Source organism: Notolepis coatsorum (assembly GCF_963971535.1).
Source record: "Notolepis coatsorum genome assembly, chromosome: 8".
NCBI classification, from domain to species: Eukaryota; Metazoa; Chordata; class Actinopteri; order Aulopiformes; family Paralepididae; genus Notolepis; species Notolepis coatsorum.
In genome coordinates this window covers 43,449,062-43,463,413 of record NC_140172.1, presented here as the reverse complement: position 1 = coordinate 43,463,413, position 14,352 = coordinate 43,449,062, and the positions used below count along the sequence as shown (strand labels likewise).

The 14,352-nt window shown below is 40.1% G+C and overlaps 1 protein-coding gene across 3 annotated transcripts in view; it reads right to left on the bottom strand.

The window, feature by feature from the left end:
• nf2b (NF2, moesin-ezrin-radixin like (MERLIN) tumor suppressor b) overlaps positions 1 to 14,183 on the bottom strand; it is a 28,826-nt gene extending 14,643 nt beyond the window's left edge. The window contains exons 1-10 of one of the 3 annotated variants that reach the window (XM_084320233.1): positions 13,842 to 14,183; positions 13,210 to 13,329; positions 12,972 to 13,097; positions 11,730 to 11,852; positions 10,380 to 10,463; positions 10,131 to 10,199; positions 2,485 to 2,567; positions 1,060 to 1,135; positions 589 to 726; positions 15 to 89 (exon numbers count right to left, since the gene is read on the bottom strand). In XM_084320233.1, the coding sequence (XP_084176359.1) occupies positions 15 to 89; positions 589 to 726; positions 1,060 to 1,135; positions 2,485 to 2,567; positions 10,131 to 10,199; positions 10,380 to 10,463; positions 11,730 to 11,852; positions 12,972 to 13,097; positions 13,210 to 13,299 (864 nt within the window). In that variant the 5' untranslated portion in view covers positions 13,300 to 13,329; positions 13,842 to 14,183. The remainder of the gene's footprint in view (positions 1 to 14; positions 90 to 588; positions 727 to 1,059; positions 1,136 to 2,484; positions 2,568 to 10,130; positions 10,200 to 10,379; positions 10,464 to 11,729; positions 11,853 to 12,971; positions 13,098 to 13,209; positions 13,330 to 13,841) is intronic. The other 2 variants (XM_084320235.1, XM_084320234.1) reach the window with 2 other exon arrangements.
• Positions 14,184 to 14,352: the final 169 nt, after the last annotated feature.

Sequence of the window (14,352 nt, the reverse complement as noted above, 5' to 3'; positions counted from 1 at the left end):
ACTAAACAACCTACCAGTTTGTTGACTCGCAGTTGGGATGAGTAGAATTTAAAACCATCTTTCTTCTTGTCCAGAGGTTTTATTGTGAACTGAAACAGGAGAGAATTCTTTTTCTTGGTTTTCTTTTTTGTTCTTTTTAGACATAATTTCAACCCCATTGTTTTGGTCAGGAACACGCCCAGCTTCTTCACTTTCAGAAGATTTTAATAGAAAAGATTTGAATTCACTTACACAAGTGTATGAGTGAGACAAAAGGTCATACGCATATGGCTAACCTTCTACTCAGCTGAATCATATTTTTCAAAGAGACAAAGGATTTTGTCTCCAGTTGAGCGCTAGAATCAAACGAACAAGCAGATAAGAAAATATGCCAATATGTCTTTACTACTATGCACTCAAGACTGTAGCACCCACATTTCAATACTGATGTCCAAAATGCTAAATGACTAAATGTAAGATATGTAACAAGTTTACACACACACGTGTATATATATATATATATATATACCCCCTCCCCCACTCAAAGGGAGCACACTTTAAGCTTACATGTCTATAGCACTAGAATGTGCCTTCAATGCCTGTATTTACCTCTTTCTCACTGTAGGATATGTTGCGGATGCCACTCCAAGGGAAGGACTTGTTAGGGTTGAGTTTGCTGTTGGGGCTGTAGATGTGGAGACCCTGGGCATCTACTCCTAGTAACAGGTCTGTATCCCTCTTGTTTTGCTGCCAATGTTGTTGACAAACAAGACAATATTATGATTGCAACATTTAAGATTGTGTTTTCATTAATGCCATCTGAAACTTACTTGAAAAGGTAAACAACAAAACTGCACATGCGTGGCAGAAACAATGGGAGAGGTGCGCTTTCACCGTCTTGAATTTCCCTTTCTGAGAAACGCCTTTGAGGGTGCCTAGATGCCGTGGAAATTAGGCTTCTACAAAGAGGACGCTTGTTTGTTCAGCTGAATCATGTTCTATCAAATGAGGCAAATGTTTTTGTGGTGGAGTTTCCCTTTTTAAAAGAGAGTCTCTTCAGGAGACACATCAGTCACTCACAGTAATAGCGAAGTAGCTGACTCCGTACATCTCAAGGTCCTGGGCGATCTTTAGGTAATCCATCTCGGCTTCATCCCTGGGTGGGGAGCAGATCAGGTCAATTTAACACAACCACACAACATCACCACACAAGATCATCATGTAAAAAACAGGGATGCACTGATATATTGGTAAACAACCCATATCACATATATTTATTTACCCGATATTAGAAATGGCATTTGTGATTTTTTTTTATTTTTTATTTTTTTTTGCTGGATTGTGTTTAAAGGTGCCATGTGAATCAATTTACACGCATTAATAGATTTCTATTGCCAATGTGTGAACGGACTGATTCTGTAGGGAAGACAGTTCTGGCCCTGAATAGTATTGCCTTGGTGTAGAATTAGGTTTCTGTTCAATCTAAATGTGGTAATAATTTCTCATTAAGAATGCATGTTTCCCACTGTCCTGGTGGCTCACCACGCTAGGGCGCATACCATGTAATCGCAACATCAATCATTTGTTGCATGTCATCCCCCATCTCTCTACCCCCGAGTTCCCTTTCAGTTTAATTCATTACATTTAAATTCAATTCTTAAGTTGATTAACCTTTGAATTACCTTTTTTATCGTTTTTAAACTGCTTTTAAATGGGCCCTATTATGAAAATTTTATTTTCCTGTGTTTTGCATTATTCTTACAGAATGAGGGTTTGTCCCAACAGAGAAAATGTGAAATATGGGCATAATCTATAAAGATCCTTCCCTCAGAATTGAAGAGATCTTGGAAAAAAAGTGTGTACACAAAACAGCGGCTCACTCGTAAATCTTCTCTTTTGTACAAAAAGTTTAACCTAAAATATGTTTTGATAACATTTGTAATGGTACGTTTGATATGATATTGCTGGATCTTGCCAAACCATGGGGATACGTTGCTTTTTCACCGCGGTAATAAAATAAACCCATACTACTACAGACCTAATGAGGAGCACTTGATTTGATATAGAAGTGCAAACATTCTAAATGGATTGCGTCAATATCACAGAAAATCATGGTTAATTAATTATGGAGGCCAAAGCCGTGCGCATAATTAATATAAGATAAATTGTGCAACCCTAACAGTGATAAGCATCTCTTCCCTAAGCATTCTACTATGCAAATGCTATGCATGTGAGAGAGAAGACTCTTTACTCCCTCTATCCACAGTAGTAAACTGACTGCACAGATGAGCCTGCCTTGTTCTTTTTTGCTAATACATTTCTTTTCCATTATTTTTTTTAATACTAATGTTTGTAACTCTGTGATATTTGCTACATAAATAAAGCTTGATGGATTGATTGATTCATTGACTGATCCCATTTGAGCGACACTTTTGTTTCCATTTTGTGATAAATTTCACACATTAAAACCACAGCCATGTCACTTTTTGTGTCGATGTGACCTACCGGGCAATGCCTCTGTGCTCGGCGTACCAAGCTGTGATCTTCTCTTCCCACATGTCAGCCGTCATCTGGTACTGCATCAGAACCTGGGATGCACCACAAAAGATAAAAATAGAATGCAAAACAACACACATTCCATGAAATACAGAGCAATCCCAAAATCGAGACAACCGCAGCCAAGACTAAAAACGGAGTACAATGATGCAGCCCTGGATACTCAACAAGCATGTAATTCATGATAAGCTGCTATTTGGTAACAGGAAGCCACCCATTTCTCCCCTATCCTATGTGCTTTAACTTCGATTATAGCAGCCAGAATCTATTTAGCACCCTTCTATTAATTTACTTTGTTAAGAATGGTGAAACATGCTAAGTGTGCATAGGATTTTGCACACGTTTCCTAACCTTTATTCAACAGTTCAATGGTAGTGGAGTTATGGTAATTGTTGTGTTAAGCCACATCCACTCTCAACTTCATTGGTTATTAGTGTTTACAAAAGGTGCCTGGTCCAAAACATTCCTGACCAAATATGGTCGTAAATAAGCATAGCTAAAGCCAACTAGTAGGATTGGGTGATAATTCAATATTATTGTTTATCGTATCGGGATCATATGAGGCACAATTCTGCCATCTAAATAATTGATAACAACCACATATTAACTCAAATTACTCTCAAAATGAGATCTTCAATATTTGAAAATAATATTTGATATCACACTTTACATTATCATGCAGTTCAATGCAATGATCATCATTTGGGCATCATTTGTGAAATAATTTCTGATGTTTATCGTGATATTAATTTCTATCGCCCCTCCCCTCCCACAGGTCTTCACGTCCTCCTGAGACACCCGACTCACACAATGAGATGATGGACATTTAATGTATACTTCTGTCGAAATAGTGTGTGCAGAGCTGCAGAGGTGTTCTGCAGTGCTTGCAGAAGAAGCAACAATACATCACACCGGCACATCCGGGTGCTCCAATGCGTGGTCGCGCATACAGACACTGTTCCCATCGACCGCCATTGTATTTGCCTGTATAAAAACGTCAGCAGAAAGCTTACGTTGTTTGAGGGGTTTCTTTCGTCAGTGCATTATGTTAGGTCAAGCAATTACTTTCCAACACTGGCCCCCATTGAGTATTCGCACCATTGTAAAAAGTTACATTTGGTTCATTTGCAATTGCAGGCCTATTTCCCAGTCATCACGGGGACAGGAAACGAGTTCAGAACTGAAGCCGGTTGCGAAGAGTTATTTGCACTAAGAGCAATCTAAAAGCCCCGTTTGGAAATACACTAGATGGCAGACTTGTGGAACCTCGAGACAAAGTTGTATTTTCTTTTTTTATATTAATGCTAGCGGTCGGTTTGGGAGATCTAGCGTCAAGAATGTAAGTAGCCTAGTTTTCCATTTTTGGATGGCACTTTATTATAAATCATCCCTCAGTAAAACGTCTAGATATTGAATAATGAATAGAGACAGAAGTGTCATGCAGGTCCCCAGTGGTTTGATTACCATTTGCCGTTTCATGTCAAGAAAAATATATTGTTCCATGTTTATCATACCTTGCTCGGAGGTGTGTTTGTGCATTTGATTGAACATTTTATTAACAGATTGCAGAATGGGTACAATACAGTACAGCTCAATACACACAATTGTTAAGGGGATGGAGACCAGAGAAAGACTTTCGTCTTGTTTACATCAGGGTCCCCCATTTTCAATTCATCATTACATATATGACATACATGACATACAGATAGACAGTACTGCTACATCTATACATTTATGACATACCAGATTTACAAATACAGTACTGTTTGTGATACAAAAAGAGTCTAAAAGAGAGTATATACATTTGGCGAAGAAACTGTACATTGGAGGAGGTGGGGTGGGGGGGGGGGTTTGGTAGGTGGGGTGTGGTGGGGGGGAACTGTACATTGGAGGTGGTTGGGTGGGTGGGGTGGGGGGGTGGGTAGGCGGAGATAACTGTACATTGGATTATCGACGAAACCTTACTTGGTCCCAAGAAGAGGGTCTCGTGTATTATTGGGTTAGGACATTTACTGTACATTGGAGGGGGTTGGGTTAGGACATTTACAGGGGCCAGTTTCGAATTGCAGTCTCCCGTAGGTGCTCCTTGAGAGTGGTTTTAAAAGTGGGTAGTGATTCACATTCCTTTACAGCTGTGGGTAGGGCGTTCCACATTGATGTGGCATAATTGCGAAATGTGTTTAGTCCCTTGTTTGAGCTCAATCTGGGTTTAACATGATTTGTGGAGCTCCCTCTGGTGCTGTGGTTGTGGTATTCACTGACCTTTGGGAAGTATTTTGACATGTACATGGGTACCTTAGTCGTGTAGTGTATCTTGTAGACCAGGCCCAGTTGCTGTACTCTGTCGTCTACTCTAAGCTATCCTAGGTTGTCAAAGTGGGCAGGGGTGAGGTGGGTTCTAGGAGTAAGGTCAAGCAGTAGTCTGACCAGTTTGTTTTGTGATGTTTGTAATTTAGTTTTTATCGCCTTTGAGGTGCTTTGGTACCATGAGGTGAAAGCATAGTCGTAGTACCCTTGAATGAGTGCTCCTGCCAGAGTCTTCAGGGTATTCTTGTTTACCAGAGAGGAGATCCGGTACAATAATCTAGTTTGTTGGTTGACTTTTTTTTATTACATTGGATGCCATTTTGTCACAGGAAAGATTTGCCTCTAGGATGGAACCTAGGTATGTAAGTTCATCTTTCCTTGTGACAATATTGTCACCCACTGTAACTGAGAAGCCGTCGGCCTTGCTGAGTTTGTTATTTGAACCGAAGAGAATGGACTCAGGTTTTACCCAGGTGTAATGATAGTTTGTCGTCAGCGAGCCAGGTGCAGATTTTGCCTAGTTACGAGCTGAGGGTTTTTTCAACCTGTAACTTGTTCTTGTCAGAGACCAGCAGGGCTGAGTCGTCCGCGAACAGGAACAAGTTGCAGTCACAAGCTGATGACATTTCATTTGCATAAATGAGGAACAGTAGCGGTCCTAGTATGCTTCCTTGTGGAACACCACAGCTCACTGGGAGAGGGGGGGATAGGGTACCGTTTACCTCCATCTGTTCTCTCCCCTCCAGGTAGGATAAAAAACCAATTGATTTTAGCTTGTCAATCAGAATGGAGTGATTGACAGTGTCGAAGGCCTTTTGTAGCATGACCACCATGCTGCAGTATTTGCCCGCGTCCACCTCTTGTTTGATGTGGTCGTTCAAATAGAGAAGGCATGAGTCAGTGGAGTGGGATGTTCTGAAGCCAGATTGGAATTCGAAGATTAGATTTTTTTTCCGCGAGGTACTTTTCGACCTGTTCGTATACAAATGTTTCCATGACTTTCGAGATGGAGGTAAGAATAGAAACAGGGCGGTAGTTGCCTGGGTCTAATTTGCTGCCCTTTTTGTGCAGGGGGGTTACTCTCGCAATTTTGAAGTCTTTGGGTACGTGTCCCTGTTTTATGGAGAGGTTTATTATGCGTGTGATGACTGGGGTGATGGCGGCTGCTGAGTCTCTGAGGAATTTGGAGGGGATATTGTCATGGCCAGTGGCCTTGTTAGGTTGGAGGGCGCTCAGTTTTTTTAGTACCTCAGGTGTTGTTACCATTTCTAGTTTGAAATCGTCTTTGCGGACCCCTAGGTTATTGTAGTAGGCTATGATGTGTTCTACCCCAAAATGCAATGTCTCCCGTTGTATTGATTTGCCCTCTTGTGGACATAATGGACAATAATAAGATATTTGAATGGTTTGAAGTGAACCACTTTATTTTTTTAAGGAATAGTCAAATGTCATTTTTGGCCAATTTTGACATCCCTAGGCACTGTATTAACTCATTCACTGCCAACGACGAGGATACTCGTTATTGGGCGGCAATCGTTGAACGCCAACAAGGAGTATACTTGTTATTTGATCGTTATTTCTTTTATTCAATATTTCTATTCATTACAGGCACAGACTCTGGGTTAACATGGGGAATCAGCTTGAGAATGTAAAAGTGCAATACCGGCCGCATCACGCTAGACGGCGGTAGCGAGCACCCTTTATACCCTTCTATCTTTCTGTGGGATGGCCACAGGTCTCCGGTTTCATGTTTCCTTGTCGGGCGAGGGCAGCCGTTCTGCCGGTTCCATCGAAGCGCGTCAAATATCTCCGATCCATATGTTGTTGTGGATTATGCCGTCGACCAAATGGACATTGGATATACCAGATGGCGATCAAACAATTAGAATATTACTTTTGGAATACTCCCGATCACAGGTAAGGACGTTTTGACGTGGGGAGCTCCAGTAGCTCACCACGTACCGCGAGTGCTATTTCAGCGCCGTGGACAACCGTGCTCGTCACGGATCTGGGGCTGAGCGAGTTCGAATCCCGGACTGCAGCCGTGCCTTTCCCAGAGTGTCTTCCCCCCCATCTGAACCCTTTCAGCCTGCTTCTGTCGGTCGAACTTGACCAAGTATAAATGCGATAAACGTATAAAAGAGCCAGGGAAATGGCCAAAGTTTAAAAAAAAAAAAGGACGTTTTGACGTACATTTTTGCTTGTTCCTGCAATGCTTTCATACCGATCTGGCTGATAACCGTTTTAGTGTTCAATGTGAATGCCGTTACTGACAATCAAATAATCAGAAACGACCCCCCCCCCCCTTTCATGCATTCATGATGGAACATAATAGCTATGATATAGATTTGATTTCATGAATTACTCTAGACCGCTCTAAAACCCTACTTATATTCACCACGGTATAACACTGGAACGTATGGATGAAAAAATTAATTCTTTCTCACATATTGAACGATAGATAGGTGATGTCAAATGGGCCATAGTATTGTATCCATAGCTATAATATAGAATATAGTTATAGCTCTACAAACAAGGTGACTCAGTCCTATATTTTAACGTGTGGCAATGCGACCACAGGGCTATGGCTAATCCCCGGCGCTGAATGAGTTAAAGGCCAACTTGCAGGTTGTATTTTTGTTCAATAAACAATGTGGACTAGGCCAACGGTGACTTTCATGAAGGAAAAAGAAATTATTGAAATTGACCCAGTTTAGCGTTTTTATCAAACATTTTGTCTGCCCAACACAATCACCACGCACATGGATATTTTAATCAATGGTTCATAACGTGCGCGTGTAATCGAAATGCTGACGTCACGTGAGGTGCAGGGCACCAGGGGGCTCTGAGAGTCACACACAGCTAGTGGCAGAGAGCCTTGCTACTACTAGCCGAGGAGTAATGAATGAAAATGTATCCGTTTCACGGTCACCTAACAACACTATTGCTCCGTGATCATAGCATCCATCTCTAAAGCTAATCACTATTTGTAAAAGCCACAACCACGTTACCATATTTGTAATAATGAAAATCATTGTGTCGTTGTACATAGTGTATACACCGTTAGAAGCTAGCTAAGTTAGCTAACGTAGCTTAGCTTAGCAGCCAGCATTCTCGAAACTCCTAACATCACCCGATTTAAAATTGTTCTCTCCTCTTTGTATACCTTTGTCCTCACAAGTATTATGCCAGGGAACTTATGGACACAACAATAGTAGTAGTTATAAGGTGTTTGAGCTTGTAGCGTTAGTTAGCTCATAGCTATCGTCACTGATGCACAGAGTGGAGCTAAACGGGCTACTATCGTATCAACATGCCGGGGCGCATAGCTTGCTAGCCAGCATTCTCGAAACTCCTAACATCACCCGATTTAAAATGGTGTGTGCAGCAGTGCTTTGCCCCACAGGTCTGAGAAGAGGACCTACACATTTTACTCGTTCCCAAAACTCTTTTACATGCACGACAGTAGACAATGCTAACGTTAGCGGGGTAACGTTAGCCAGAGCCATAGCCAGCTTGATACTATGACCCGGGGATAAGGCGACAGCCCACAGACCAGTAGCGCTGCTGTACTGAACAACAGGCTGCCTAGTGGTAAATGTAGTTCTTTTTTTACGACATTAAAAACATTATAACTACCTTGTTTCAACCAGTTGTAGCTGGTCCATCAAAGTCTCCGACGATTAAACCCATTTGCGTCTTGTAAGGCGTCCATTTGGATCAAGGAAATAGCTTTCTGCACTCGTCAAAACTCCTTGTAGTGGATCAAAAGTAGGGGAAAGCTACTCCGATAGCTCTGATAAGCTTTTTAATTTGCTTGTGCATGTTATTTGTGCATGGACCTTTTTAACCATTTCTGAGTGGTATTTCCGGCGTCAAATGGAAAAAAATAAATAATGAAATTTCGGCCAATATCGGAAATAAAATGTGATATCGGAAAATATCAGTATCGGTTTTCAAAAAAATATATATATATATTTTTTTTACATTTCTATAACCTTTATTTACCCAGGCAAGCAAGTAAGAACAAATTCTGATTTTATTTATTGTCAAAAGTATGCATAATGTTGTGTTAATTCCACAACAATTAATTACCTGAAATTATTCCATTTTGGGGGGGGGGGGGGGGGGAACCCTGCATATATCGGTATCGGTTGATATCGGTATCGGAAATTAAGAGTTGGACAAAATATCGGTATATCGGTATCTGTAAAAAAGCCAATATCGAGCATCCCTAAATGAAATTATATACCAATGATGTAAACTACCCATAATTGATCAGTAGGGTTTAACCTGCAAGTTGGGCTTTAAGGTGGGTGAGGCGTCATAAGGGACCTTTCTCTTCCCTGAAGATCTGGAATGAGACTAGAATTTCTCTAACACATTTTTTCCTCTTTAGTCTTAGACAAAACAAAAGCAATATGCTGTATTTCGCTAGTCATCGATTAGATGTAGGGCTGGGCGATATAACGATAACGATAATTATCGCGATATACTTTAATAATCAATATCAAAAATAAATATATATCGAAAAAAAAAATGTTGACCTGCAACAGGGCAGTTTTTAAACCAGAGACAGTGGACAGACTTGTCTTTCTTGCCTGCAACTTAAAGTAATGGCTTTGCTTGTCCAAATGACAATACTGACCAAATTGAGATTTATTTCTCTCTTGTCCATTTATTTTGTTTGCTTTCTAATTTAAAATACAGTTTGAAACCGTCTGTACACAGTAGGCTATGTGTGCTAGCAGAGCTAGTCTCCAGTCACGGTGCACATGTGCGGTGGTTTGTCCACCAAAAAAGCGGAAAAAGATAGAAAAGAAACTAGCAGAGCCAGAACTGTTCAACGCCCCTGGAGCCACAGCCAACAGAGAAGCCGGTTTACTTTAGCTTTCAAACCAGCTGCAGCCTGATAACTGGAGTGTGAGGGGATGTAACACTAAAGATGGCGGCAACGACAAAGAATTGCTGCAAAATAAACATACATCTGTTGTTTTTAAAAATATATATATATATTTTTTGTATACTTATAACAATATCGATAATATCGAATATCGAATGATATGATATTGTTATCGATATCGCGATATCATTTTTTGCCATATCGCCCAGCCCTAATTAGATGGCAATTAAAAAAAGAAAGAGTAGTTGATTACTTATGCCGATCCATAACCCAGCCAATCTACATTTGAAAACAAATTGTGAAAAGTTTAAAGATATGACCCCTTTAAGACGTGTCAGTTAATGCTTGTTGTGTCTTAATAAAGCCCATAGGAAGGTATACTTACTCTTTTTGGCAGGAGCTCATCTTGGGCCAAGAATCCCGGTTTGTGAAAGTTTGGGTCATAGTCCCCATACTGTATGAGCCAGAAAAGCGAGAGAGAGATGACAACATGCCAAAAAAGCAGCATTTGAACTTATTGAGATGATTGAATTACCGGTAAGAGTAGAGTGTAACACTAATGTAAGATGTATAAGATGTCATGACGTTTAGGGGTGAAGGTTAAACGAGTCAAATCACTTGGGGAATGTTTTACCTTGGCTTGAACAGCATATGATGCTAGTAGCACGGAGGCTTCTGGGGAACAGAATATCTCTTCATCTAATATCTGCTTTTTCACCTATAAAAAAATCAATAGAGATTTCACATGGATTATATACTGTTATAAGTGCTCATTTGACAGAGATACAAATCTATTCTGTGGAGTAAACAAAACGACGATACAAATTTCAGATTAATCCTATATTGTTATTGTATGAAGTGAATTTCCCCAAATCAAAATCCACTACCGAGAGCCATGTGCAACATGTCAAAACAACTCGATTTTCTCCATTATTGACAAATACAGTGAATATGTGTTCAATGTCTCTTATTGGTACTATCTGTTTTTGTCCAGTGGCATCATAGTGATCTAGCCTTAAAAGGTGCTATAGATAACATTTAGCCACTATATGTTGCACTAAAGCATGTCGTTTAACCGATCAGGTGCATTCCCTTGTGGACTATATTGTATTATATATGTAACTGTTTTTATATGTGTAAATAAACAAACAAACAAACAAGTAGGGAGGGGATACATGCCTGCAACATGTAAACAACAACATTAATTTTGGACCCACAAAAATATTCTTTATGATAAATTCATTAATCAATAATTTGGGGGGATGGAAAGCAATACTTTTATTATGCACCTTTCTAAAAGCTATGTGGATGTTTTTTTTTAATGATTACTACACAAAGATGATGATATTATCTATAGGACTTTTAAATCTATATTATATTATAATATAATATCCAAGTTCAAAACTTTTAAATCTTCTAACTTCCAAGGTTTTCTGTAGTGCATTCCATTTGTACGGGGCATAATATTTAAAACCATTTTGCCAAGCTCAGTTTTTACATGTGGTGTATCTAAAGCAAAGTAATCCTGTGACCCATGACCATATGTGCTGTTTTTTAAAGAGCAGAAATAATAAGTGTTTAATAATAGAAGTTTCATAAGCAGAGCAGAATGCAATTATTTGTTAAAGAAGGACATCCCACTTTTTCATATAAAATACAATGGTGAGTGAGAAATGTATCTCCAGTGATAAAACGCTATGCGTTGTGAGGCATGCGTGTACAGGAAGTGACTATAATCAAATACAGATATAATTTGATTTGATTACTTTAATTATTTGATCATTAAATGATTCATTCATGTTTCTATATAATAAACCAATTTTTTTTCCAACCTTTTAGAAATGTGTTCCACATGTGTTTTAAAAGACAGTTATCTAACCAAATATTTTTATACCTAAACATTTACCAGATTCTACCTAACCCAGCATCCACTGTGTTGATCTAGTTAATCCTTCACTATAATGATCAAAGTTAGTTAGCTCACCTGGAGGAAGAAGAGGTGCTGAGTGATCTCCTGGACCAATTCCTCTTCTACCTTCTCTGGGAAGAATTTGGCCAGGAAATGAAATGTTATGGGTGAGTCCTTCGGAACCTCTTGATCCAGTACCTTCGTGAACATAAATAAAGACATACTATGAGGTGACAGGATGGCCTGGAAATTAAAGAGACTGTCCCGTATCCAGTGGGTAATGGGTTTAATCCCCATGGCAGCCAATGTGTCCGTCACTATCAGTGTCCTTCAGCAAGACTTTGAACCCCTACAGGCTCCAAGGACACCATGAGCGGTTAATCCTACACTCACGACCCTGTGAATCAGAATCAAATTGATTTGGGAAATCAGTGGCGATATGCCAGTCCTACTTTTAATGGACAAGCATATCTCTGAAGACAGAATATCTCTGTGCTCCAGTGAGCCCATTTTCTTTTAAATCAAAGCTATTGCAGGAAAAACAATGACTAGAGACCAGACCAGACAATCCCATTTTGCTGCAATAAAAATTGAGTGAGGTGAACAGAGAGAAAACGTTATCTTATTACATGAAACAGATATATTTGTATTTCCCCAGGGATCAATAAAGGAATATCTTATCTTATATATTTTTTTTATTGCAGATGTTGAACGTTTTTCGTTGGGGACATGTTTGAGTTGAAAAAAGTAATAAATTGCAGTACTATTGTATCGCGATAATATCATATTGTGGGACCTCCCACCCCTACTAAATAGGCCCATCAGAAACACCAATGTGAGGCATCGTGTAATGAAAAATCTCACATTTGGAAATATATTGTCAACAAAAACTGCCCAATCACAGGCACAATCTTTCTGTTATTTTCCTGCTTTTGGTCCGATTGCTTTCGCACTTCAACAGCTCAAGGATTCACTTGGAGGCGGACCGAGACCACCTCAAACAGGCGGACCAGGGTCCGGGCGTTTTAATGTGGCCCTGAGTTTGATTCCAGTGTTCAACTAGTGACCAACCCAAACTAACCACACCAAAAGGGGTAAACACTCCAGATTCAAGTTCAACCACATTAAAAAGGCAGGTGTGAAAGTGCCTTGATTCATTCACTGGTTTCCTATTTACGTCTGACACATACCAATTCAAATTCTTTAACTTGTGTTCTCTCATATTGAAATATATATTGCAAACAACTAAATTTCACATGATGAAAATAATAAACTCCCATCCCTCCATCCCTAGTAACACACATCACATCCACTGACCCGCTTCTCCGGTTTCAGCCAGGCATATGTGTCCTTTACGGTGTAACGGAGCCCAAAGAACCAGGTCTCCCTCAAGCCAACAGTACGGCACACCAGGTCAAACAGGTCCTTCCCTTTCCACTTCACCTAAGAAAGACAGGAAAGGGAACAAAAGACAGCAAGGTGGGAGATATTAGGACGGTTTGTGTTCTCTCATAAGTAGCTTCAGTCTGACTCTTGAGAGTGTAAACTTGTTTACCTCACAGCTGAACTCCATTTCAGCATCCATGGTGATGACTTTGACTTTGAAAGTCTTTGGTTGTTTCTTTTTTAATCCAAGGATAGACATTTTGAGGGGCTTGATATTTAGGGAACCAACCTGTGAAAAAAAAACACAAGCACCCAGCAGCTGGTAAATGTCAAAGGCTGCTTCAGCCTCCATTTTCTTATTGTTATGGGATGGATAGATGCTGCCAACCATCTGTCTCAATTGGCATCCTTATTCCTTCCTCTTAAGTTACCACACACAGTTTCACCAGCTACTCAGCTTTTAAGATGAACTAGCTGTGATGATGTTAGCAGTAATGTGTTATAATCCGTTGCATGCAGAGTAGACTGACACTACTATGGGCATGTGTGTGAGAAGAAGTGAGTGATTGATTGAAAACTTTATTTAACAGATTGCAGAATGGGTACAGTACAGCTCAATACATACAATTGTTAAGGGGATGCAGACCAGAGAAAGACTTTCGTCTTGTTTACATCAGGGTCCCCCATTTTCAATTCATCATAACATATATGACACACACGACATACAGATAGACAGTACTGCTAGAAGTGAGATTGACTTTGCGTGGGCAAGCAAAAGAAAAACAATTTACATAACGTTACCTTTACAATAAATTAAAAAAATTAAAAGAAGAAAAGGCCGCGGTCATAGGGAATAATAAATGTACCAACTTCTCCCCCGTCCAGCGAAACACGCGAAAGGCTGGGATCAGGACACCAAGGCTAAGCTAACTCAGTAACTGGCTAGCCAGCTATGCCACGAAAACGGACCAAAAGAAGTTGTAGGAAGAGTGGAACTCCTGACAAACTTCCATGGTGGAAATAATATGATCAGATAGTTGAAATTATTTAAAGCTACTTTTGTTCTAGAAATGTGGACATAGGAATTAACTAGGTTAGCTTGTCTGGCGTTAGCTTGTTGCTCAAAGGACTTTCCAGAAGCTTTTGTTTTGACTCTCAAGTCGCTCTACAGGTGGGAACATGAACAGCACTCTGCGGACACGACTGCGCATGACCACGCATGATAGCCCCAGCAGAGAATGGAAGACTGGCCCGATTTCCGGGTCGGTAGGTGGCGGTAAATGCCCCAATTTTGGTGGCCGTCCGCCGTAAA